The 27,477-nt window shown below is 39.7% G+C and overlaps 1 protein-coding gene across 2 annotated transcripts in view; it reads left to right on the plus strand.

Annotated features, from left to right (window-relative positions):
- The window catches only part of GRIN3A (glutamate ionotropic receptor NMDA type subunit 3A), a 162,862-nt gene that overhangs the window by 94,044 nt on the left and 41,341 nt on the right, over window positions 1–27,477 (plus strand). For both annotated transcript variants that reach the window (XM_059142543.1, XM_059142542.1), the window contains exons 4-5: window positions 16,689–16,834; window positions 20,685–20,800. In XM_059142543.1, the coding sequence (XP_058998526.1) occupies window positions 16,689–16,834; window positions 20,685–20,800 (262 nt within the window). The remainder of the gene's footprint in view (window positions 1–16,688; window positions 16,835–20,684; window positions 20,801–27,477) is intronic.

Below are 27,477 nucleotides of genomic sequence, written 5' to 3' on the forward strand. Positions count from 1 at the left end.
TGAATACATAAAAACTAAATACTGATAGAAAACCAAGTCTCATAAAAAGACATGTTTACTTGACTAGTTTGCAGTGAAGAAAAATGAGAGCTCACCAGCCTGCCCCAGCCCCAGGTGTCTCTGGTCCAGGGAAGTTGGGAAAAGTATAAAAACTCCAGCCATAGGGCATTGCACAGAATTTCCTGCCTGACGCCCATAATCACCTGGTGGTCAGTTGCATCCCGAGGGGACTGTGCCTTCAATGGGAGGAGGGTGTTGGCAACTACTGGCTCTGTGGGGAATTCAGTGCAAAAATTCCTCTTCTAAATAGATAAACCGCTACAGAGACAACCTCAAGCCTTGTCCACCTCCTTTCAATTTATCTTCTCTGTCTCTTCTTCTGAGGTTTATGGGTCACATGAAAGCATCTTATGAGAATTGTGCAATGCCATTATGATTCTGTATTTCCAGAGCCTAGTGCAGAGCCTGGCTCTTGATAAACATTTGTCAAAAACCGGTGAAAATTCTTTAAATTCTGTTTCAGTCAGAAAGTTTGCCTTTGAGTCTTGTCTCTGCTATATTACTGGACTTTGAGATCCTGGGCAAGGTGCTTAAACTGTCCTCACCTAAGTAATAGAAATGAAAATAATACATACTCCTGGCACTGTCCATAGGCAGCTATGATATAATGAATATAAAATCCCTGAGCAGAGTGCTAGCCTCTGACAATGTTGTGTGATTATTTGTTAAATCTAAATTCCCCAGGGTTGTAAGTGACCAGAGGAATGAAGAAGGACAAATTATATCTAATGCAAGGACTGAGGATGTGTGCTGGTTACTTTTCTTAGACCTCTAACAGTAGGCCAAGACTAAATGCACCCTTGACTTCTCCAGGAAGAATTACAGCCAACATTCATGGCTCTCAGGATTTATGCTTTGACATACATCTTTAAAATAAAGCCTGTGACCATTTTTAAATGGGAAATCTCAGAAGAAGCCCAGAAGTATTACCAAGGAATATGAAATTTATTTGTAGGATTTACAGACATGATAACCCTCCAAACAAGTCGCATAAATTTTAAAATCTGAAAGGAACACACACACACACACACACACAATGAATATATTGTGCCCCCTCATTATCAGATTAATAAATCAGCCAGCAAGTTATTCTCCATGCTTAGAGTCTGTGGAAGATATAGAGAAGAATGCACATATTTTTTGTCCTTAGAAAATGTGTAATCAAGTTGGGATTAAAAGACCACAGTAACATAGGAAAGGAGATATGTTCACCAATAAGTATCCAGTGAGAATATTAGTATCCCTGACCACCCTATCAGAAGTGGCCTCCCCGGGGCGCCTGGGTGGCTCAGTGGGTTAAAGCCTCTGCCTGGCTCGGGTCATGATCACAGGGAGCCTGTTTCTCCCCCTCCCCCACTCCCCACTCCCCGCCTGCCTCTCTGCCTACTTGTAATCTCTGTCTGTCAAATAAATAAAATCTTAAAAAAAAAAAAAATTAAAGAAGTGGCCTCCCTACCTGACTTTCTGTCTCATCATACCATCTTCTCTCTTTTCTTCCTTTTGTCACTAATCTGTAATTATCTGGTTTTTGTTTTTTTTTTTTTTTAAAGATTTTATTTATTTGTTTGAGAGAGATTGCGAGCACAAGCCAGGGAGGGGCAGAAGCAGGAGAAGCAGGCTTCTTGCTGAGCAGGAAGACATCATGATGCAGGGTTCGATCACAAGACCCTAAGACCATGACCTGAGCCAAAGGCAGACACTGAGTGGACTGAGCCACCCAGGCAACCCCTCTGGTTTGCTTTTTGTTAATTATTTTTCTCTATAGGAATAGAGACCTATATTAGTCCTAGTGACCATCAACGAAGACACAGTGTATATGCGCTCAATCAGTGAATTCTTTGTTATTCCTATCATCTGACCCAGAGACCCTAACTGAGATGGCAGGCAAGACTAAATCAGAAATAAGCTTGAAAACTTTTAACAAGAAATCATTCATTTATTCTTCTGTGTTCTTTCCACCAACTCCTATGATTCTAAAACTGATGATGAGGCATTGTGGTAGGTTCTAAAACAGTTAAAGGAAACTCATATTCCCTTAAGAAATGCATTCAAGTAAAAAACTAACCGTGCCACACAGTGATTAGTGAAATAATAAAAATATGTAAAAGGGAGAAGTAGCCCTCATGAGAATAGTTAAGTCTTTCTTGGAAGACCAGAGAGCCTTCTAAAAGGATCTGTGTATCTAACCTGGATTTTCTAGGCAGACTGGGAGGAGGGGAGATGGAAACTCCAGACAGAGGTAATGTGTGCAAAGGCAAAAAAGGCAAAATTGGGCCAGATGACATGAACACTAGGCTCAGAGACAGAAGATCTCAGTTAAATTTCTGGATCCTCATTTATAATTGTTTCCACTCTGTCAGTTACCTCTTACTACAATAATACCATTGAACAAACCACACAACATCAGTGGCATACAACAGAAAACATTTATATGGCTCTCAAATTTACGAGGTCCAGCAGACTGGGTCTAGGTTCACTTATATATTCAGGGGCCAGCTTTCTGTTGTCTGATCTGGGGTTGCTTCAATACTTGGTGAGGTTACTTGGCTCTCTTCAGCCTATCTCCTCCTCCAGCAGGTTAATCCAGGTATTTCCTTCTCAAAGTGATAACAGAGAGGTACCAACATTTCCCCCAAGACTGTGCTTAGGTCATTTTTGCTTACATTCCAGTGACTAAAGTCAATCATCTGGCCAGAATTAGAGTCAAAGAGGGAGGGTACTCAGAGTGATATGGCAAAGGGAAGAATTGGAGCCATGAATGCAATTAATAGACTGTACACACTTAATGTCTCTGGAGTTTGGTTTTCTATTCAATAAATGGAGAACACAACAGTTCCTCCCTCTTGACATCCCAAGGTTTGGGAGAGGATATATATAGAAGGTGTCATTGAAGTTCTTTAGCTGAGAATAAATAGAGAAATAACAAAGAAAGTTACTATGGAAATGAAAGAGATTGGTGTCTCTCTATGGTTTACACACCAGCTAACTACATATTTAAACTTAACTTTTATTTCATGTTCCTTAAACAAAACAATCATCTCAAACAAGGCTAGTGCATTTTCTAGGCTGTAATCAAAAAAGGACTTCAGAATATCAAAGTCAGCCCCTTCGAGCTCAAGGTAAACGCAAGAATATTCATGATAACAACTAGAAGTAGCAACGGCTACTTCTAGAGGAGGCAATAGAATCAGGGAGGAAAAAGAGATACTATAATGGTTTATGCCATGAAACTTCTGTTTGCATCTTACGGTGAGAATAGATTCATGTGTTAATTATAACATTAAATAAATGAGTATGTTTTGGAAATTTTTTTATAAAGTAACACTGGTTAAGTTTTTCCATAATTACGATTTCAGTAGTTTAAACATTAATCCAGATATTCAGGGTTGTTTCTGTTCACTTTTCATTCTTAAGTATCTGTGTATTCACTGAACATTATTTTAATTTGCATGATTTATATATTCTCAAGAGTCCAGGAAACTAGGTTCTTCTCTCAACTTTGCCATAGTCAAGTCTTTGGTCTCGGGTTATTCATTTAACCTTGGTCAACTCTAGTTTCTTCATCTGCAAATTAAGGGTTATTAATTAAATGGTTCTAACATCACCTTAAGGTCTAACATGCTATAATTCTGGCAAGAAATGGTTCATTTGCAAATGTACCTGCCTGTCTGACTATTACCAGTCAGAATATGAACCCAAAAAAGTTTTAAAAAGAGGAAGGAAGTATTAATTCAGGGTTTAGTAAGTAAACAAGATTTTTTAAATCAATATTTTTAGTTAAAAATAGTTCATTATTTTTTATATATATTGATATAACTGATGATGATTTTAAAACAAATAGCTTCCACTTATAATTACTTTTTTAAACTGATGAAGTACATTTAACCTGTTTTAGAACATATGCTTTTTAAATTCGATAGAGATGAACATCATGAATGTTTTTTTCTTCTCTACACTAGGGGCATATTCATTCATCAAACACTAAGCGTTTACTTCTACCATCGAATCACTAGAGACAGGTCATGGATCTATTCTAGTTTGCACCAAGTCAGTTTCTGCATATGAGCTATTAATTCATTTCATTCTCCTAATTCGTTTGTTGTGAGGATGACTCGAGACTGGGGTGAGAACTCACATTCAAGTTAAGTGCCAGGGGCAGCCGACACGTTCCGTATGTTCAATGTGGGTATGACATAGCTCCACTTAGTGGTTTATAATTGTGGCTAAATTGCTTAATCTTGCTGATTCTCATTTTTCTCAACTGCAAACTTTATGAATCATTGCATGCTTTTTTTTTTTAACTGCTACATGAAAATTTTCTCAAATTTGCAAAAGAAGGAGAACAAAAATGCGTTTTTAACTCCGCTGACTGCTGCCCTCTGATGCTTAGCTCACAAAGCAAAATGCTACTCTGGTTGTGCTGCTCTTGGAATTCATTTAACGGGAGCAAATGTGCTGAACAGAAAAGAAAGATAAGCAAACACCAGCTCAGTCATAAACTGGGAGATGGTCTCAAGTGGAAAAACTGGGAGCGATGGTACAGGCAGGATGCCCTGGTAGGAGGAGAGGCATCTTCTCTTGGGTACATGGATGCAGAATATATGCTTGAATCTTTGAGAACCCTGCCACCATCAGGGCTCAGTCACTGATTTCCCTGAGCTCCAGAGCAAAGACAGACTGCCTATTCGGCCATGGCAAATAAAATTATTGGATACAGCCCAAGTCACCCTCAAAGGGCTAGCCTGAGAGAAAAATAAAACAGAAGGAAAAGATTTCTCTTCTTACTGTTATTCAGTAGCTTGTCTTTCTGTTTGATGTTTTGCTTTAGCATCACCTCCAAGAAGCCAGTTTCCAGGGACCTTTGCTGTGGAATTACTGACCTTTGGGCTAAACCTCCTATGGTACTTCTGCACCCAATCCCCACCCTGAATGAAGACCAAATTGGACGTGCTCTAATAGTTAATTCTTCTGAGTTATAAAATTAAATAAAAGCTGACATTAAAACAAGCTCCTGTGCCACAAGGGTTTGGGTAGAGTTGTGCCAAAAAGCTTACATCACTAGACTGGAGATAAATTTATAGCTGTTTTCGTTCATTTGCATTTAATCAGCCCCGAATTGCTGACTCTAGGTTTAGCAAGGACCTCACTGCCCGTTCAGTCTGCAGGGTACAGTACTGCTGGTGATGGGCAATGACTCAAGTGAGAGGTTTGAGTTCCACAGTCCACAGGTCATTTTTCACCTTGAAGTTTGGCTGGATAGCTGGTCAATTATAGAAACAAAAAGCCAGGGTTATTCTGATGCCGTGGGCTTAAAGCAATCCTCCCCTTTTCCGTAAAAGGTGTTGGTTCTGACCTCAGCTGACCTGGTTCGCCCCCAGTTCTGCCACTTACAGTGGAATCACATCTTTGGAGGAATTATGGTTCTAAACAATTGCATTATGATCATAATTACCTTTGAAATTCCCAGTTAGATAGTATCTTACATGTAGTTTGGTTCTAGAGTCAGCTGATAAGTATGTATAACAATGGACTCCAAAACCATGGGTTGAAGAGCCCGGGGAAAGTTATTTCACGTCACTGAACTTCATTTTTCACCAATGACTGGGGTTATTAACAGAACCTACCTCATAGGGGTATAGGAGGGCTGGAATGAGATGATGAATGTGGGGGGCCCATATATATAATCAGCACAATAAATGACAACTGTGGGTATTAAGAGATTGTTAAAAGCTAATTAAGCTTCTGTAATCAGCTCTTGGGTTCATGTACAATGGCTGAACTCTTTCAGTTAACCATTTTGCAGATAATGGGTCATAGCAGTTAAGGGGATAGACGGTAAAACCATAGTGGTTGAGAGCAAAACCAGTAGAGCTACACAGACTTCCCAGTTCTGTCATTTATGGGCTCCCCCTTAGACAAGTTAGCTGCTCTGTGCATCAGGATTCTCATCTATAAAATGGATAAAATGAGAGAATCAGTCTCGTAGGACTGTTGTAAGGATTTGGAAAGTTGATATGTCTAAAGCATTTAAACAGTGCATGGCAGGTGGTGAGCTCCATCATCGTCATCACCGCCAGCACCGTTGTGATTATGATTATTCTGTGCTGCTTCATTTGGAAAGACCTGTAATGTGGGTAGCATTCCTAGTGAAATAATTCGTCTGACCCAGAAGGGAGAAGTCGATTTTGCTCCATAAGATCACTGAACAGAAAATGGGATTAAAAGGGGATTTTGAAGGGGTGTCTGGGTAGCTCAGTCAGTTAAGCCTAACCCTTCAGCCCAGGTCATGATCTCAGGGTCCTGGGATCAAGCCCCTCTGCTCAGCAGAGAGTCTGCTTCTCCCTCTCTCTCTCAAACAAATAAATAAAATCTTTAAAAAAAAGGGGGGGGGGCGGGTGGGCAGAGTGGATTTTGAATAAGACAGTTGGAAGGGTCTCAGTGAACTGAGTAGGAGAGGCGGTTCCAGATGACTAGAATAAGACATTGAGACCAGGGCCAGAGCAGAAGCCAAAGAGACTTCCATGAGAGAAAGGAAATAGGAAATAAAGATATAGGTAGAGCATTTGTAGTAGAAGAGCTACAAATTCCCCTGTAGAAATCCTGTAATTCTAAAGGCTAGATACTATAAAAACCATGATAATAGGGAAAAACAAAATAACAACCACAAAAACCCCTAATAGGCTTTCCCCTTGTATGTATACATGACACAGAAATACACCGTGGACTTGCAGAAGCCTAGTAAAGAGTACTATGCAGTGCCATTCCATGCATGTTGCTGAACAAATTTAATTGTTTAAAGAAGGAAATAAAGACCAGAAACTGCCTGGGGCACCTGGCTGGCTCAGTTGGTGGAGGATGTGTCTTGATCTCAGGGTTGTGAGTTCGAGCCCCCGTGTTAGGTGCAGAGATTGCTTAAAAATAAAATCTTAAAAAAAAAAAAACAAAACTGGAATTTATGATCTTACAGTTTTATAAACAAATGGGCAAATGTTGTTGAACATAGCATACTAAAAAGAAGAAATAATTATTTTTATAAGCCATACTCATTTGAGGAGGGGATTATTCATTCAACAGGATTATATTTGAGCCTGATGTTAGGACTTTTTAAGCTCACCTTTGCCTTATTTGTGGGACCTGGACCAAGGCCCTTCTTCACTCTTCTCATTATAGATCTAAATCTCTATACAGTATCAAACAGGAAGTACTGCAGGGGAATGTTTAGATGTAAAGACTCTGGAGTCCGACTAAGTTCAGAACCCTCTTCTGTGCTTATTGGCTGAATGATCTTGGACAGTTTATTTCAACGCAAGTCTTAGTTTCTTGTGTAAAAGTTGGAGAGGATGGCAAATCCCTCATAAGGTTGTTTTGAGGCTTTAAATATATAATCTGAGTTAAGGTTTTAGCACAATGCCTGACATGCAAAGAGTGCTTTAATAAATGGAAGCTACCTGTACTATTAGCGATAAAAATAAATAAATGGACTAAATGATCTGTAGCATGTCCTCCAGCCTAGACTCTATATTTTTATAGCCTCCCCGACTTTGGCATCTCTTTTCAAGTTCACTAGGCCCCACCAGTAGCTTCCGTGGAGTGGGGAGAGGAGAGCATTAAGATGGCCAGTGTGGCAGTACAGCCTTGAAGATGTGGGAATACTGGTAAGAGGGGAAGGAGCAGGGTTCAGTCCTCCCACAGACACCCCAAGACTGCGAGATACTGAGCACAAACATTTGCCCCCCAAGGGATACAGGATGAATGTGCTTGTTTTCTCGGGAGCTTAGCCAATCCATCTAGCTTGTTTTTTTACCTTTTATGAATAGAACACAGAAACATCAGACTGCTTGTGCCTTGTGAATGGAATAATATGCATGAATGAGTTTTGTAAACAGCACAGTTCAAGTGTTGCTGTTTTTGCTGCTCTTGCTGTAACTGTGATAAATACCTTGTTCAAAACCCCGACAGGTATAAGCACTCTGTCTTATTTCTTTAGGCTGGCACTTGTTTGCCTTAAATTGACCATTAGTCTTGAGGAATGCCTATCATATCTATGGTTTTTTGAGAGAAAGAGGAATCTTTTCCTGAAGGCAGTATAAACTAGAGATTAATGGTACAAGTTCTCCGGATTCAGTTCCTGGGTCTGCCATTTTCCGGTTGTATGGCCTTGGGCAAGTTGCTAAACCGCTCTAAGCTTCAGTTCCCCCGGCTTTAAAATGTACCCAAAAAGGATGCTGTAAGGAGTAAATGAAGTGATGAATGTAAGACCTTGGCATGGTGCCTGGAATGAAGGAAACATCCCATAAGGGTTAGCTATTATCATTATTAAGATAATGAGAGAAATTCCATAGGAATCATAAATAACTCCAGCTTTGATGAGATGACAGATACACAAAGGCTGCATCTGAAGGATGAGGAATGGGGGAAAGTGACAAAGAAGAGAACAAAACAAAGGGGAAAACAGCTAGAATGAGTGGATGTGTCCCTGGCCAGTTCTCGTAACTTCAGGTCTGTGGACACTACTCTGGTAGCACCTGCCCTTGGATTTAAAATTTAATTCCAAATTAGTCCAAGCATCATACTAATGCTTCAATTTGAAATTTTGTGACCAGGGTTTTTCCATTACTGATCTAGAAACAAAGGACTGTAGTAGTCGGGACCCTCTTTTGGAATATGGATACTCCATGCAGTAGATGTGAGTTAGGCCGTCATTCTAGAGCTGAAATCTGTGCAGTGCCATGAAGCCTGCTGGGATTTATCAGACCTACTTCTGTCCATTCACCTGCAGAGGTGGCATCCCATAAGTGGTGGATGGGCTTTTGAAATAGTCAAATTTCAAATATGGGAATCAATGAAATTGTTAAGGTCAAGATTGTCTATACCATGGGCAGGCAGACGTTTTCTCTGTGGGCCAGATAGAAATATTTTAGGCTTTGTGAAACCATATAGTTTCTTTCACACCTACTCAGCTCTACTGTTATAGGACAAGAGCGGCCACGCCATGGACGAGAGGTAAATCAATGGCCATGGCTGTGTTCCAATAAACCTTGATTTACAAAAGCAAGTGACCAGCCGGAATTGGCCCATGTGACCTAGTTTGCTAATAACCTCTAGTCTATACAAGGGTTTTGAGGTAATGACTCAAGTTGTCAGAAGCACCCGGGCTAAAGGTCATATAAATTAAACATGATGTCAGAGAATGTTGTTGATAGAGATTAGCTGACCTAACATAGAGGTCTTCAGAATAAAAATGAAAAGAGGAAGTAAAATGCTTGACTATAAATGGAGAGCCTAGCTTTTGTAGAAGAAAATAGAAGTAACGCACACACACAGAGAGAAGAATTACAACATAAAATGTACTCAGTAATTCACATTAGAGAAAGACTGAGCAGGGCTCAGGAACATTGTTTCCAGTCTCGTTTTTCTCTATTCCAGTCTTCAGGGTGTGAGTACTTACTCAGTGAACGCACATCCCTGTTTGCTGGGAGCATCTTAGTGTGCCTGTTGCCTCTGTAATAATCAGTAGTGACCCCTTTTGGAGAAGTGTCCTCATTTGCAATATAAATTATATGACCGCAACTCTAAGAACCAAGCACAGACAGGTGTGCTTATTTAAAGTTAAAACTTGGACAATAACACGTCTGTAAAGGCAGAATGTAGTGCTGGATAGGGTGAGGGCTTCAAGTCTTACAGAGTCAGAGTCAAAGCCTCATTTAGCACTTTCTGCTGATCTTACAGAATGTGCTGAAGCTCCCTGAATCTTAACCCTTCATATATAATCATAATAAGAGTTGTAATCCCACTCAATGTATAACATGTAGTAAATATACAAAAATATTCAGTTATTTCATTCTTATTATATATTTAAATGGATGGATTGATTAGGTAGGACATAGAGTCATCTTTCCTTTACAGAAGATAGGCTTTAAGAATAGTGACTTCCTTTTCTCTGAAGACATTCAATCAAAGATTTAACAGGCACTTAATACTGATGTTATAAATAAGCCTTGCTACTCAAAGTCTGGTCCACGAACCGAGTGTCAGGATCACCTGGCAGCTTGTCAGAAATGCACACTCTCAGGCTCCAACCTAGACCTAATGAATCAGAATCTACATTTTAAACGCCAGGTGGTATGTTTAGCTTTGCCATAAAGGATTCAGAAATCAGTGGATGATTATAGTAGATGATTTTTGAAGCCCTTCTGAACTCCGAGACCACTCCATATTATCAAATACAGATGTTTTAAGTGGATAAAATAATGGCATGGGGAGATCTGTGGTCTCAATAACTAGTATATCCCATTCCAGAGCAGGTTAAGAATGGCCATGTCCACCGAATTCCAAAGAACATTAAACATTCCATTCCATTTATTAAAGTACAATCTCAGATAAATACAAATGTGGACCAACATTGGGCACCTGGGTGGCTCAGTGGGTTAAGCCGCTGCCTTCGGCTCAGGTCATGATCTCAGGGTCCTGGGATCGAGTCCCGCATCGGGTTTTCTGCTCAACAGGGTGCCTGCTTCCCTCTCTCTCTCTCTGCCTGCCTCTCTGTCTACTTGTGATCTCTGTCAAATAAACAAATAAAATCTTTAAAAAAAAAAAAAAAAGAAGAAGAAAAGAAAAGAAAATACCCAACATTGACTGTTTTTTAATCTAAAGCGTTATATCTCCTAAAGCATTATATCTCCTTGAACATAGCCCCTTGATCATTCCTTGGGTCCGTTTTGTTTTGAGCCACTTCTCTGCTTTCTGCGGAATGCATGTCTGATTATTCTCCATGCAGGTGCTCTAGGTAGAGTATTCCATTAATACTGAACAGCTCACATACAAATATATAGTTCAACCTTAGCTATCTCCCCAAGGCCTAAAGAGGTTGAAACAAATGTAAACAGAACTAGAAAAGCTGGAGAAACACTTAGCTGAAACTTTAAAGGAATTTTTCTCTCCCTGGGACTTCCTGGTGATGGTTGTAAAAGCAGCGCAACTGCTTTAGTCCCTTGTAAACTTTTATCCACCCTCCTTGATGCAAGCTTTCTGACATCCCTGGCTGTTTGAGTTACACACCACGTGGACACACAGGATGGACTTTGCTGGTCCATTGGGTCATGTCAGTTGCTTCGTAGATCCCTTTTCTATTTCCATTATTCAGTGACTACCTGAGTAGCCCATTATTTTTTTCCATTAGAATCTCAGACGCAGAAATAAAAAGGAATATATTGCTTTAAAAGAATTAAGATAAAGGGAAAAAACTAATTTTTAAAGGGAAAGAAAGACAACAGGAAATGTGACAAAAGTATCAAGTTTGTAACGTGTCTAACCTAAGAGAATTTTATGTTAATAGTGATGACTTACTATGCCAATGTCTATTGGGCATCAGCTGTATGCCAAGCACTGTATTTGTTCCATGATGATGATGATAGTAATAGTAGCTGACATTTGCTGATGACTTATGAGCACTCAAATGAGGTAGGCATGTGTCCTGCCATCATGGAACTTAGAAGCTAACAGCAAAAGCAGACATTGCACCAATAATTCCAAGTTTTGTCAGTACTATGGCAGAGTATAATGGAAGAGTGTGTCAGGTGGACTAATCTAGTCTAAGGGGCAGTGAAGGCTTCTCTGGGGAAGCAATATACAAAGGAAAGGTATGGTTGAGGAAAAAGAGCATTCTAGGCAGAGTGAAGACTGTGGGCAAGAGCTCTGATCAAGCAAAAAGTTTATGCTGGAAGAACAGAGAGAACGGCTAAAGGACCAGGAGGAGAATGGGGAGATGAGGCTGGAGAGGAAAAAGCAGAGCAAGGTCATGCTGAATCTTGGAGTTCCCATGAGAAGACCACGTTTATTCCAAGGCCAGTGGGGGAGCCACTGACAGGTGTTAAGCAACTGACAGGTGATCAGCTTTGGGCTCCAAGAAGATAACTCTGACTGGACTGGAGGGGAAGAGAGGTAGTATGCAGAGGGCAGAAATGGTGGTGGCTTGGACCAAAGAGGTTGGCAGTGTTTGTAAAACATCTTCAAGGTAGAGTGGGGTCCCTGTCAGGCTAATAAAATACTACTCCCATTGGAGCCTGGTTATTTGTGTTAGTTGTTTGTTGTTGTTGTTGTTGTTTTTAAGATTTTATTTATCTATTATTTGAGAGAGAGAGTGCATGAGAGGAGAAGGGCCATCAGGAGAAGCAGACTCTGTGTCAAGCAGGGAGCCTGATGTGGAACTCGATGCCAGAACTCCAGGATCATGATCTGAGCCTAAGGCAGTTACTTAACCAAGTGAGCCACCCAGGTGCCCATATTTGTGTTAGTTTTGAAGAAACTTTCCCTTTTCAGAACCTCAAAACTCTTCCTTTATATGGGAGCCCATAAGCAAAAGGCAACTGAAAGGCATGGAAAAGAAGAAAAAGGGCTAGTACTCCACTGGAATGTGAGCCTGAATCTGCTGGTTCACTGATCCTGCGACATAGGAAGAAATGAAGTACTAATGGACTCAGCAGAGAAAAGAGGGTCAGGGTTTGCCTAGACATAGTTTGTAGCTTGTAAAAGTATTGTACAGAATAATGTGAGAAAATGGACTTTTTTTCCCCAAGATTTATTTATTTGAGAGAGAGAGAGAACACGGACAGGGGGAGGGAGAGGCAGAGAGGATCCTCAAGCAAGCTCCCTGATGAGCCTGATGAGAGGCTCAATCCCAGGACCCTGAGATCATAACCTGAGCTGAAATCAAAAGCCAGCCACTCAACCAACTGAGCCAGCCAGGTGCCCTAAGAAAATGGACTTCTAAAGGGCATTCTTTTCATACATAAGACAAAAGTCTTTTAATTACTGGCCTAAGATCCCTTTACCCTAAAAGGAGGGCTCATTTAGAAAGCTGGAGCTCTAATTGTTAGCCCCTTTTGTACTAAGTGGGATGACAAAGTTCTCACTTCCCTCTGGGTTCAAAGAGTGGTTATTGTCAAGCATTTTAATTGAACAACTACATGATAAAAGGCATTGGACTACAGTGGCTCATCACACACTGCTTCCAGTCCAGTGAAAAAGCTGAAAGTCTAGACACTAAGCTATTACACAATTAAATTTAAGAAGTGCAGGGGTATCTGGGTGGCTCAGTCAGTTAAGTGCATCTGACTCTTGATTTCGGCTCACGTCATGATCCAGGGTCATGAGACCGAGCCCTGCATTGGGCTCCATGCTAGACGTAGAACCTGCTTGAGATTCTCTTTCTCCCCCTGTCCATCTGACCCTCCCACCCAAATCATGCAGGTGCTCTCCCTCTCTCTCTTAGAAAAATGCAGCTGTGATAGGTTCTGGCAAAGAAAATGTGTGTACTGGGAGGGCTCATGGAAGGAGGGTGCCACACAGACAGCAAGTTAGGGAAGGGCTGAATGAACTGAGAGAAGGCAGATGGGGAGGAGAGACAGTAAGACAAGTGGTAAAGTGAGTTAATTTGGCAAACACTTATAGCACACCTGTCAGGTGCCAAGTGTCCTATAGGTCTCTGTGATACTCAAATAAATAAAACTCAGTCTCCTTGCTGTGGAAAAGAACATGGACTGAGTCTTGCTAATTGCTGATTGTGAGAATTTGATTGTCACTTTAACTATCCAAACCTCAGCATCTTAATCTGTAGAACACAAAAATGTCTACCTTGCAGGATTACTGTAAGAATTAAAAATATTTAAGGCCCTTAGCTCACTGCCAGACACAAAAGTAGCAAGTTTTGTAATGGTCACACCGAGAGTGAGTATGACATAGTATCAGAAGCAATGTTCACAGTGTTGGAAAACACTCTTTTCCATCAGACTGCGTGGGTTCAAATCCCAGGTCCACCATTTACTAGCTCTCTGATTTTGGGGCAAATGACAAACTTTCTGATCTCCAGTTTTCTTCATCTATAAAGGGAATATAATAGAAATACCTCCTAAGTTTCTTGGGAGGATCAAAGGAAGTAATGCTTAAGTGTGAAATATGGTTAAATAAGTAGCTAGACTATGTATTAGGTTCATGCAAGGTGCTGTACCAGCACAGATAGATAGAAAGTAAGTTGTTTCGGTTTTTGTTCTAGATAGGAGGGTGAAGTGAAATAAGACCATGTCTTGATATTGGCCTTAAAAATGAGTAGGTGATGGGCAGACAGAATGCTGTTAGATTTGCCTTACTTAAGCCACACTTAAGCCACAATTCACTAACATGAGAATACAAGTGGGCCGAAGGCTAAAAGAGAATATTTTAAAAGACGAGTGAGTTTATTCTAATAGGCATCTTCTCTCCAGTTCCTGCCATCAGCTGCAAGGCAGACTGATGTGGTTGATAATCAGGCAGACCTGGGTTCTAATTCAGTTCCTACTACTTCTGTGTCATCTTATGCCAGTTACTTTACCTCTCTGAGCTTCAGTCCACTAATCTTTAAAAAGGAAGTAATAACAGTGCCTTCTTCATGAAGTTGTTACAAGGAATAAACAAGGTAATGCACGTAAAGAACAAAATACCATGTCTGGCACATAATAAAGATTTGGTAAATGTTAGCTATTGTTATTATTGTTGATACCTCAGAACATTTTTGCTGGCACAGAACATTAGAATTTGTTCAGTGTATGGCACAATTGCATTAAACACAAGAGTATTACCTAATCACCTACTCAACAGTGGGATCTCCAAAATAGATAAAAAAAACAAGCAGATGGTGAGTTCCCGCGTGGCAGTGATTGCAGGAACTTGCCTTTGTGGCCCCAGTAACTTTGAAAGTTGTGCAAAGTAGGCCTTCAGTAAATATTGAATAAGTTAGTGAGGGATTTGCTTTGCTGATCATAAAATAAACTTTTTCTACTTATAAACATGAGGCATGTTTCCATAAATCTGTAAATAAATAAGTACACTTGTCATTTCACCACCAGTGGGACAATCACTGTTAATATCTCAATACATTTTCTTCGAAGGCGTGTGTGTATGTGTGTGTGTGTGTGTGTGAGAGAGAGAGAGAGAGAAATATCTGTGTTGGGGGTCATAACATTTAAAGTAACTATATAGATAATTTAATTTGATCATAACATACAAAAGCTTTTTCTCCCATTTGTCATATGAGCATTTTACCTTGTTTCATTAAATATGCTTCAAAACACGATTTAGACATTGTATAATATTCTATAAGGTTGTGCCATGAAATGTATTAATTATTGTTTATTTTATTTTTTAATTTTTTATTTTTTATAAACATATATTTTTATCCCCAGGGGTACAGGTCTGTGAATCACCAGGTTTACACACTTCACAGCACTCACCAAAGCACATACCCTCCCCAATGTCCATAACCCCACCCCCCCTAATTATTGTTAATTTTATTAACAAAATTTTATTTTATATTTTTAGCATAAGCATGTTATATTTTTACCATATTGTTATATTTTTAGCATGTGACAAAGCTAATTCATCTTAAATATAAGTTGCCATATGCAGCAAGTTCTTTACCTTTCAGGGTTATAAACAAACCCTTCACCTTTCAGGGTTAATAATAAAATTATTAAAACATGAAACTGTACTATTTTTCTCATAGAAGAAAATTACAAACATAGTTAGGTAAAACGCTGCCTACAATTTCAGGAGCTTTATAAACTTCACAAAGCCCCTCCATGGATTCCTGTTCCAGGACTTTAGGTCAGAAGCAATGACATCAAATATGTCAACATGAAGCAGAACAAAAAAGTGCAAGAAATCTAATGTGACAGTTGTGGAAGAGTATCCTCTCTGAAATACTCCCGACTATAGGGTATTCTACTCTCTTTATAACATGGCCCAATCCCAGTTCATTCTTATATTGGAAATAATCCTAAATCTAGATGCTACATTAACACTTCTGTACAGCTTTCACAACAGTAATTTTGCATGTGCTGTATATTTATTGTTCTTGGTGACAGAAAGCCTCTGCAGAGCTCCTGTGCTACTTCTCACTGCAAGGTCCCACACCCTGCAGAACTGTAGTAGTGGGTCTACCCCAGATACCCTTCTCCTCTGTGTCTCCTAACTGCCTTATTACATCCCATTCCATTTGAGCAAAGGTATAGCATGACTCAGCACTGGAAAATACAGTTAGATTTATCTAAAGAAAAGAGATCATTTCATAATTATACCAAAAGTAAATTTAACAAATTTAAAATGTAGTACAAAATGGAGAGTCCCCCAAAAAAAAGATATATTCACTACTTTAGGTAAGGTATAGTTCAGTCTCAGGACACAGAGTTTTAACTTATTCTTTGTGTAGTTCCAACCAAGGAGAAGCACAACCTTTAATTTATTATCTTTATACTTTCTCCAGTATGCAATTTATGATAATGAGGCTGGTTCTGCATGCCAATTTATACAGTGTCTAAAGAAGTCTGATAAGTTCTCAGCGTAAAGCAGAAACCTGTTTTATGTTTTCTGTTTGTTGTTTCCATACATTTGCTTCTGAAGATGAAACAATTACTTCTGTGAAAACTGGGGTATGAAAGGGCATGTCCACGTCTGCACATTTCTGTGTAGGTGTTTATGACATGTGTGTTTGAAAAATTCTAAATCACTATTCAATTCCAAAGAGTGATGGAAGAGGAAATTTATGAAAACAATCCTAAGAATAATTTATATTAAAGACATTTCTTTCTCCCTCATAGCTGCATCATCCCTCTCAAGGCTTCCGCTTTGGAACTGTCCGGGAAAGCAGTGCTGAAGATTATGTGAGGCAAAGCTTCCCAGAGATGCATGAGTATATGAGAAGGTACAATGTACCAGCCACCCCTGACGGAGTGGAGTATCTGAAGTGAGTGTCAACCTCAAGTCTAGAAAGTTCTCAATGAAAGAGAAGTCTTAGCTACTGATATATATGTAGTATCTGTTGGGTTTTTTTTTTTTTTTAATGATAGCTAAATATACCCACTGTGTATTCAGTAATACCTCACACTGTGTGAGATGGAGAAAGCATTATGGAATAGTGTGCATTTAATTATGTGGCCTAGATTACCAGTTACCTGCATCATCCCTAGTTGGCAGTAGCTTTGCTCGAAGTGCCAGTGGGGTCATTAGTGTAGCAGATGGTGGGGGAAGTAAATGTGGGCCTGACATCACTTCAGAAAACAACAGTGCTGAAATGATCAAACCCTCAGGGAATGTGGCCAGAGGATAAAGTGTCCCAAAGCAGCCCTTGCCTTCACAGTGAAGCTCTAAGCCCATGGACCGTCTCCTCTTGCCACAAGAAAATGGAATTTATCTTGGAGATTTCCTGTAGAAAGGAAATAAGATAAAAGGCAATGATTCCCATGCCTGCATCCTTCCCATCAGAATTTATGAGAAGCAATCAAGAGCAATCACATCGCCATGGCAGATTATCAGAGCCTGTAATTCAGCGAAGCTCAATGCAAAGGAGGGCAGTGCAGTTACCGATCTGCTCCTCTGGTCTGCCTGGGAGAAGGGAATGAATAGCTCCTGATAAGTTCCACGGTGTAAGCATGAGCAGTCCTCTCCCTTGTGCCTGATAGTCTCAGGACAGTGACATACATTCAAGCCTCCACTCCCTAAAATCATGCAGCCTCAGGAAACAGGTTTACCTATGGTCAACCACAGTAATCTTCCCAGTGGACAGAGGACTTGCCACCTCAAATTCTCTTAGGGAAGAAGGAAAGCAAACGAATAATTGCATGAGACATAAGAGCTAATGTGTTTCTGAAGAGCTCGATAGGACCCTATAGAGTCTAGAGAGGAAGGCTTGTGCTCTCAGATTTGCCAAGTTGTGTAGGATGAAATGCTACTTTTGCATTATGAAATGACACTTTTGGTTTTGCAAGAACATTAGAATATTCGACTCCCTCTCTAACACAGAGTTGAGTGCTCCTTTGCTTGCCAGCTCCTCTTCTCTCTGCTCCTGGCAGGCAAATTCATGACTAAGAGAGAGAAGATGTCAGGGTCATGGCAGTGGCTCCCCACTAGATAGTAATCGCTGACAAACTGGGCTCTTCTGGCCATGTGAAAAGAGTGAGATGTGCCAGTCCTGTGACAGTCCCCAGTTCCACTCAGGGTACTCATTTATTCTGGAGGCTACACCTGAGAAGGCCCTGAGTTGTCCCCACTCTAGCTTGGAGAAATGAAATCATTAGAGAAGCAGGCACCAGTGAAGAAGCTGAGACCTTAAAGAAGCAACTTGTCCATAGTAATTTAGTCAGCAAGTAGCAGAGTTGGGACTAGAACCAGGTCCCTAGAATCCAATCGCTGCTGCAGCCCACTCTAGGAACCATAAGAGAAAAGAGGTCCTTGATGTTCAAAGAATAGTCCATGTTCCAGCAGCATCCCTGATCCTGTTAGCCTTGGGAGTTTGTGAAAAATGCTGACTGCCAGCCCCACCCCCACTCCCCACCCCCACACCCTGCCGAAACTGCATATTAACAAGTTCCCCAGGTGATTTGCTGGTGGAGGTGACATTGGAATATAGGCAGATACATAAGTCACTTCCAGTGCTCTTAGCCACCACTCCCAAGAAACGACAGTCCTCATACTAACCCCCTGGCATCCCAGAGCCCTGGCCTGCAGAACACACTTCCAGAGTCCTCTGTGAGTATATGTTATTGTGGTATATATATTATTTTGTGGCATATGTATAATTAAATGAATTCTCAAAAAGGCAGAGCATGATTCTGTAATGGGAGAAACAATTGGGGGCCCTGCCAAGTGTAAGGATGATTCAGCCAGTCATTTTACCTGGATCACACACAACCACTTGCTCACCAGTGACTCAGGACCCCAGGGGAGTCTGTGAGCTAATTACTTCTTGCCTTCCTGTGCAGTAGAGACCTGTCATAACTAACGTCACTTTGCAGTCCAGAATCAGGAGTGATTATTTAAGGATACCACTGAGACCAGACCTCAGTAATTACTGCTTAGAAAAACTGAACCCCAATATTTTTTCTATTACTATTGCTACCTCATATATTTGCAGAGTACTGGTAAATGGTGACTAGTTGCTATGTAGCTCCCAAGGCACATTTTGTTATTGTGACAGTAAAACTTTTATTGGAGAAACATCTTTCAGCTTGATTTTTATTTTATTGCCAAGATTCCATTAAGGTTCCTCATCATCAGCTCCTAGGAGACAGGTCACATCCCCAACCCTTTCTGAAGCTTCCCACAGCTGTGGAACTGGGAGATGTGTTTTATTTTGGTTAGAGTTAAACACAGGTTTCATTATGACTTCAATCCAATGCTCCTGGAAAAGGGAATACATTTTCAATAGGATGGAAGAGTAGAAAGAGGAAGCAATGGTCAATGGCATCAAGAAAAGGGAAGTTGACCTATTTACTCTGTGTCCATGTATGGCCTAGACAAAGCCATCCATGCCAATATGTACTTCCTTCCCACTGATGAATCTTAGAGGTGTCTAAGGGTGTCTTTTTTTTTTTCAGATTTTCGATGGGCCCTAGCCTTGCTCTGTTTGGAGTTTATTGAATTCCAGTAGACTCATTTTTGGCTCTGAGAGGGGAAAGATTGAGTCTAGATGGAATAGAGAAGAGTTTTTCTCTTTGCCAAGATGTTTGGACAGCCCTGAGGGCCTTTCTTAAATGGCTGTATGTCCTACCCGCTTCCAAAAAGGATTTGAGGTGGCTGAAAACAAGAATCATTGCATACACCCTAAACAGTTCCTTTTAAGATTCCCCCTTCCTTGCCTCCTTTGTAATTGAGAACCCAGCCAGTGCTGAGACATACCTTCCTCTGGACCATTCCTGTGCCTACATTTAAAAAATGGGGAGAACACATGAAGGACGCACAAGGCACCTGTTGGAACCTTGAGCCCAGTTCACATCTGATTCTCTGATACAAACCAGGAACACCTACCTTAAATGATTCCTGCCTGAATCGCCGCCTAGGTTGGGAGTGAAACATGAATCTCTGGAGATATATTAATAAAGCAGACCACTAAGATCTATTACCTATAGATCACTTCACCCTCCAGTTAATGAATGCTGGCCCATGGACTTTAAAGAGATCTTTTATCTCCCTTTTCCCCAGGACTGCTAGATATAGATAGATTTGTATTTCCTTAGTATGTATTCCTAAATATGAATTGATTCCTGATCTCTGGAGAACATGATAGTGATCACGACAGAAAGAAATAAAAATTTCCATACATTGATTAATGAAACCACCTGACCCACAACACTGTCTAGCTATGTAACCTGGATCAGGTTACTTTGACTCTCTGAGCCTCAATTACCTCATCTGCTAAAATGGGGTAATACCACCGACCCCCCAGCCATGGTGAGTGATCCTGTGTGTGGAGAACAGTCAGTTTGTGCCTCGCACAAACGAGTCTCTCAGTTTATATAAGAGAATTGAACCTTCCCATTCAATTCAGTCACTCTGGCTTTATTGTTGAATTTAGAAGTAAGAAAAGGAACGGGTAGATAAATCATTGGAAAGATGTCATGCTCTCTTAGAAGAGTATCTGTTTCCCCGGGTCTGTTCTCCACGGGTCAGTGAGATGTCAACTAGGCTGAGTCAGCAGCTACCTGGCTTGGGCCGCCCTTTCTTTCCAGATTTCTGTCCCCTAAACAAAAGCCAGTTGTCAACCTTTCTGTCTACTAATGAATCATTTTTCTCTTTTCCTCTCTTGGTCTTAAATATAGGAATGATCCAGAGAAACTAGACGCCTTCATCATGGACAAGGCCCTCCTGGATTATGAAGTATCAATAGATGCTGACTGCAAACTTCTAACCGTGGGGAAGCCATTTGCTATAGAAGGTCTGAGCCAGTCACTCTCAGTTCGCTCTGACTCAGGATATGCTCACTTTGCCAACCTAGCAAGTCACAAATGCCAGAGTCAGAGGCAAAAAGCTATTCATCTTCCCTTGTTTTTATTTTCAGCTCATAAGCACTTAGCTCTTAAGTTGCTGAAGCTAGGAATTTATTTTTCACCTACTCCATAAAAATTAATTTATCCAATTGTTCAAACAACAACAACAATTGTTGTTACCCAGATGATGTTGCTTCAGATATCTGAGAATGGGGGCATAGTGTAACAAATGGGGAGTCCAATTTTGATTTTATCTGGATTTTCTAATTCCTGTAATGAATCTGATGCAAAAACTAGAATGATCGCATTCTACAACTGGAAGGACCTCAGTGTTGATCTAATCCAATCTACTCCTGTTGTCCACAAGAAAGCCCAGGGACATTACATCAGTTTTTCATAATCACACAATTAAATGATAATACTGGAATTAGAATCCAAATCTCATGGTTCCTAAATAAATGTTTTGTTTTGCTTTTTTTCCAGAGGTGGGAAAACAATAGAAAAAGAACTTTTTTTCTATACCTAAGTAACCTTTAAGAGTCCTAAACAAAACCTTTTTTGGGACCTCAGGTTTGCCTTTCTCCCCCACTGGCAGCACATTTTTGCTCCCAACTTGATCAACCAATCCATCAAACTTCAGGGGCAAAGAAGGATTGCTTTGTCAGTTGCTCCTTTCATTCTGGACAACTGTTGATATATGGAACTGATCGTTTGAACCAGCAAATTTCACATCTACCAATTCCCAGCTTCCCTTCTCTGACAGTACATGCTGGATCTCAAGACAGCCATGCTTACTTGTCAAAAAACACTTTGACTTCAGACAATCCTGTGAGGGTACCCAAGTCCTATTTGCAGAAAACTCTGCTTTTCTGTATGTTAACTAGCGTATCAAAACTATTCTGATTCCATTTTCCCAGCCACAGTTGATCTCTGTCTCTCCTAAACATATCACCAAATTTTCTACTTTGGTCTTTGTTTTTGTGATGAATGAGAGTGTAAGAGCTGATGTTGTTTCTCTGAGCCTTCTCCTAAGAGAAATCAATCTTTTCTCCAGGCAAAGTGACCTCCACCTGAACCAGGGATAGAACTCAGGAACAGAGAGATTTAATGGTAGTTGTCTTCTATTAAAACTACAATTTGAGATAGAAAAGTCTAAAAAGAAAAAAGTCAAAAAAAACCAAAAGAACATTTATTATATAACCCCATTTTGGTGTAACAATGGAAAAATCCCTTTTTTTTCTTTTTTTTTTTTTGTGGCATCTGGGGATATGCAAAGGATGTTACATTTCTTTTCTGTCCTAGATATACTGGGTAATTGAGGTCCCTCTTGCCTTTAGCAACTACTAACAATGAATCATTTGCAGCGGGCATAAGAATGAGGGACTCCATTCTCCACCTTTGTCTTCAGGGGGCAAACCTAGCTTGTCAAAAGACAGTGGTGAGATGGCTTGTTTGCCTCTGCTAGACCCCAGTGCCAGATGCCACACAATTAACTCCCCACTGGTTCCCTGTTTACATTTCCGTCTGTGCTGCTGAGCCTTAGCTCTTAAAGTTCCCATCTTCTCCACACACCACATTGTTTTCAAAGGGGATGAGCACAAAATGGCGCATGAAAGAGCTCTCTCTGCAAGAGAACAGAAAAACCACAGATCTGAATAGAAAGCATTCCCCTCATTGTTGGTTTATTCTTAAAAAAAAAAAAAAAAAAAAAAAAAAACACTGCTGGTTTATTCTGGGTGAGGTGAAAAATCAGAAAATTTAATTCAGTACTGTCCCTGCCACCAAGTTCACAGCCTAAAAACAGAACTTGGTGACACACAAAGGGAGGATACTTAAATTTGTTACAATGTGATAGAGATACTGCTTTCTTTTTCTTTTTTAAGGATTTTTTAAATTTATTTGACAGCGAGAGAGCACGAGCATGTGCCGGGGGAGGGGCCAACGGAGAGGGAGGAGCAGACTCCCTGCTGAGCAAGGTGCCCGGATGTAGGGATATGTGGGGCTTGATCCCCGGACCCTGGGGTCATGAACTGAGCCAAAAGCAGACGCTTAATGACTGAGCCACCAAGGCACCCCTTGAGCTCTACTTTTTTTTAAAAAAAAAAAAAGTTAATCTCATAAATTTTTAGGGAATATTTCTCTTGAAGACATTTTTAAAAATATTATATGCTTTGACAACATTTATGTTTCTTGAACTTACAAAAATGCAGACTTATTAATTAATTCAACTTTAAAGGCATAAAAATGTGATGAAAGCAATTTATGAACAAGTCTTACCCTTTTAGCTTACAGGAATGTTTTATATATGTATTTGTGTCTGCTGCATAACAGTTATATAATAGGTGATGTATAACCTTAGGTAATTCAGAAGGTTAAATTTGAAATAAGTATCTAATTCAACGACTGTTGCAGTTCATCAAGGGACCCTGATATCTGTATATACTTTCCCAGGTGCTCACATGGCTTTGTGAACTTAGGAGGGAAGAGTGGTCCATTGACTGCTTCATGTTGAATGTTCATTCACTTTATATAGTACTGATATCACACCAGCTCCTGGTACCAACTGCCCTCCCCCCCACTCCACCAGTCTGCATTTATTTAGGCTTAAAAGATAAAGGTGAGGCCAGTGTGAGCCAGTGGCTCCACTTTGAGTTTAAAACCTTTTCCTGAGGACTCAGCACAGCAAACCGAAACTCTTTAGAATTCGTCATATTAAATACCGTACACCCAGGGACACAAAGACGTATAGTGTGCTCTGGAAAAAAAAAGAAAGTGTTAAGATAAATGAATACATGTCCCAAATTTATGCATTGGAGTTAGCTGACAATAAAGGTCAAGTAGGAAGAAAGAGTAATGGAACTGCACAGTAATGATTTGTGACCTTTCTGCCGAAGACCTTTGCCTGTTTTTTGAGTTTATTCTTTTACTTTCTTAACACTAAGTATTTAATACAGTGTTTTGGAGCACTGGCTCTGGAGTCTGAGTGCTTGGGTGAGAATAGAGTTGCTGTTAACTCACTGTACCCCACGGAGCAAGTCATTTCCTTTGTTGTTCAGGCCCCTCATCTGCATAATGGGTCTGTGAATACCACAGCTAGCATGGAGTTGTGAAGGTCAAGTGAAATAATCCATGTGAAGCATGGACAAGCATGGAGTCCCCAGCAAATTATTATTATTCAGTATATTGAATTAATAGACTGAGAGTAATTCTCCAGAAAATTATCCCAGGAGAGATAACCCTCACACATCTCAGCTTCTTCCACATACTTCTTTCTCCACTCTCATGTGCTGGGGGTAAGGGAAACTCATATTTAAAGTCTACTTTACAGCTGGGGCTATTATAATATGTTCTCAACCATTGCCCCAGAGTAGCTAAATGTGGTATTCCAAGGACAGACAGCAAAAATGAATTAATCTCTCTTTCCTGAAGCCTTTTTAACCCTATCTAAGATCTCATTTTCAAAATATCTATTACCAACTACATTTCAGGAAGATTCTTCTAGTCTATGAATTTCTAACTATACATTTGCTAGCCAAAATATATTTCCCCCACTCTTAGCTGAGTAAAGCTGATTTATCCATGGGGAAAAGATCAGGATTCTGTTCTGAAAATTGTTCTCTTGGGCTATTAAGCTGTATCCAATTTCCAGGGTGCCTGATGCCTTCATCTTTAGGGTTGAAGGATTCCATTTTGCTTCATCCATCCACCACAAAATAGTCAACCTCGTCTTTATTGCAAAGCCACGTTTCTAATGATAATGAAAGCAACTCAGGCTGCTAGGTTGAGTCAGCAATTTAAAAATAAGAATTCTTTGACCAATGAACACAATCAAATTTGAAAAGCAACTGATAAAGAGAAGGACAGAAATGAAACCTTCAAGGTTTTACTATTTTAGGTTTCTGAATAAAATGGATTTTTATGTCTTTTAACAAATACCTCTCCTAGTCACCAGATAACTTTTTTCCTGTGAGAAATGTCTCCCCTTGTTCTATATTCCTAGTGTGTTTTACTTAGCTCATAATTATTATTGATGCTAATAATCATCTAAATGTCAATAATATATGTATTAAAATAGAAAATTTAGAAGGACAGTCATCTATTTTTAGCAGTCAATTGGAAATTAACCTTGACGTGATGGAGTAGAGTGATTTAATATTTATTATTTCCTATGTAGCAATTTTTTATAAATGTCCCTGTAACTTCAACATAGCTTTTTCCCTAAGGCATTTTTAGTACTTTTGTTGTAGTGCCAAAATTCTATTCTTAGAATATATAGATTTATCATAAGTATTAATTTCAGCTTTTTAAACTTTACACCACGTATTTCTGTCTCATCTACCCCAAAATGCCACTATCAAGAATCAGTCTACGATGCCTCTTCTCATCCTCCCATCAGGTAGAAAGTTCTCATTCCTGTGAAATCCGTAGAGTTTTATCTATCCTCCTCATTGTGTCCAGTTTTCATATTTGACCTTTATTGAATTTATGCATCATCTATCTTGTTTTCCAGAAACGTCCTGTAACTTCCTCCCATGTTGTGTAGTTATTTATGTCTGGCCCATTGCCCTCATGCCCCCGTAGCTTCATAAGGATAGAGCTGCGTCCGAGTTAACTTGGAAACCTCTGTAGCCCTTGGCAGGGTATCTGGCACAGAATAAACATTCAACACATGTTTGTGGAATTAATGAATAGATGAATAGGTATGGAATAAGCGCATATCAGATGAAAACATTCCTGCCATTATTACACTAAGCTGGACCGGAATTGTTGGCTTTGAGGTGATTTTTAGAAGAAACAATATAGTCAGGGGGTGTCCTTGCTAGTTAATATCCTCATCTTGTATATAATCATGGACCAGGTAGGGCTATATTTACAGTATATTTCTACAACTTAAGGAAAAGTTTATAAACAAAATATGCCCATGAATAATATTTGGAAACAAACCTTCAGTTTAGATGATTGTGGTTTTTTCCTGCATTGCCCGGTTTGGGGAGATTACATCAATATGATTGTAGTGATAGAGCTTGTGTTGAAGAGGAGGAGATAGGCCAAGTATTCCTTTAGCTTGGTCGCATGTTATGCTGGACACCTTGGGAAGAACATTGGCTTTAGAATCAAACAGAGCTACTTTCAGATGCTAGCTTTGCCAATTACGAGCTGTGTAACCTTGGGCAGTTTACTTATTCCTAAAGTATTACATATTATGCATAAGTTCTTATAGCAGTTAGACCCATGTGGTATATTATCTGGTACACAGTAGAACTCAGTACATTCTAGTTATTAAATTCCAGCATGATTTAACTCAACTATAGACCACAGTATAGAATACAGTCTTAGTCTAGTGCATGGTCTACAAGATGGGGTAAGGTACATATAAAGTTTATTATAGTGTATAGTATATAGTAATCTCTTAATACATATCAGAAATTGTTGAAAATTATTGCCCCAGGGGAAGAAATATGGTAATATTCAGCAAACCTGGTATAACTGTGCTGACAATTAACCCACTTCCACCAGACAGTTCCAAGTTCTCCCACTCTGTGTTATATATGCCCCAGTTCTCTCTCGTGGCATTTATCTTACTTGTAACGAAATAATCATTACATGGTGCACTAATAATAATGGCAGGGACTGCCTCTGCCTTGCTGATTACTAAATCCTGATCAGTTAACACAGTGCCTAGTCACTCAGTAAGTAATTGTTGAATGAGTGAATAATGAATGCGTGAGTCAGTAAGTCATTGCGTATTATTATACACATGACTAGGGTTGTGCCTGACATGTAAATAAATCCTGAAAGAATGAACTTGCAACTGAGTTGTAAATAGCATTCATTATAATAAAAGTTTCTAAAGAAAACTGGTTACTTCGTTATGGTTAGTTGCCCATTATAAAAAATGTTATTTAATGATAACATCAGCAGAAGAACAGGCTGCCTATGTAAAGTCTTTCATTGTCGGTCTTGCTTTTCAAGCCAAAACTACTGGGCACAAAGTAGGCAGTCAAAATAGCCCTTTGGATGGAAAATTCTAATCATGCTCTTGACATTGTCATCACTTCCCTGACTGGCCATTGTTAGGGAACAAACAAAATTATCAGGGAAAAAACCATACAGCTCTTTAAAACTCAAAAACGTTTTCTGCCTTATTTATTTCTTCTCTTTTGTTGCTTATAAACACATCTCAAGTCTGATTTTTTTAAAAAAAGGATTTGTGTATACACAATAAAAACAAAAGCAAAAACTAATGTCCTCCGAAATAAATTGCAAGATAGAAATCATTATAGCAAGTATTTGTTTTCATGAAATATCTTTGAATTCTCGACAGCCTTTTAGTCTTTATCAGTGAAAAAAGAACGAGCTATACTTTTAGTTTATCTTCCTCAATCATCCTGAGGGCAAAATATCTTTTTTTGACTATGCTGTCCAATAGCTAAAGACAAAGTGTAGTTAATTAGCTCTTTCACATGGCTCATCAGAGAGCTTACTAGTGAATTAACAGGTTGGAAAGGAAGTAAAGCCATACAGAGCAAGGATACGCAGTCCAAGCTGGTTATTAAAAAACTCTGACAACACTTTGCATCCACCTTTGTGCTACTCCTTTGTCCTTTCCCTTTCCTCTCTTGCC

Source organism: Mustela lutreola, chromosome 12 (genome assembly GCF_030435805.1).
Source record: "Mustela lutreola isolate mMusLut2 chromosome 12, mMusLut2.pri, whole genome shotgun sequence".
NCBI classification, from domain to species: domain Eukaryota; kingdom Metazoa; phylum Chordata; class Mammalia; order Carnivora; family Mustelidae; genus Mustela; species Mustela lutreola.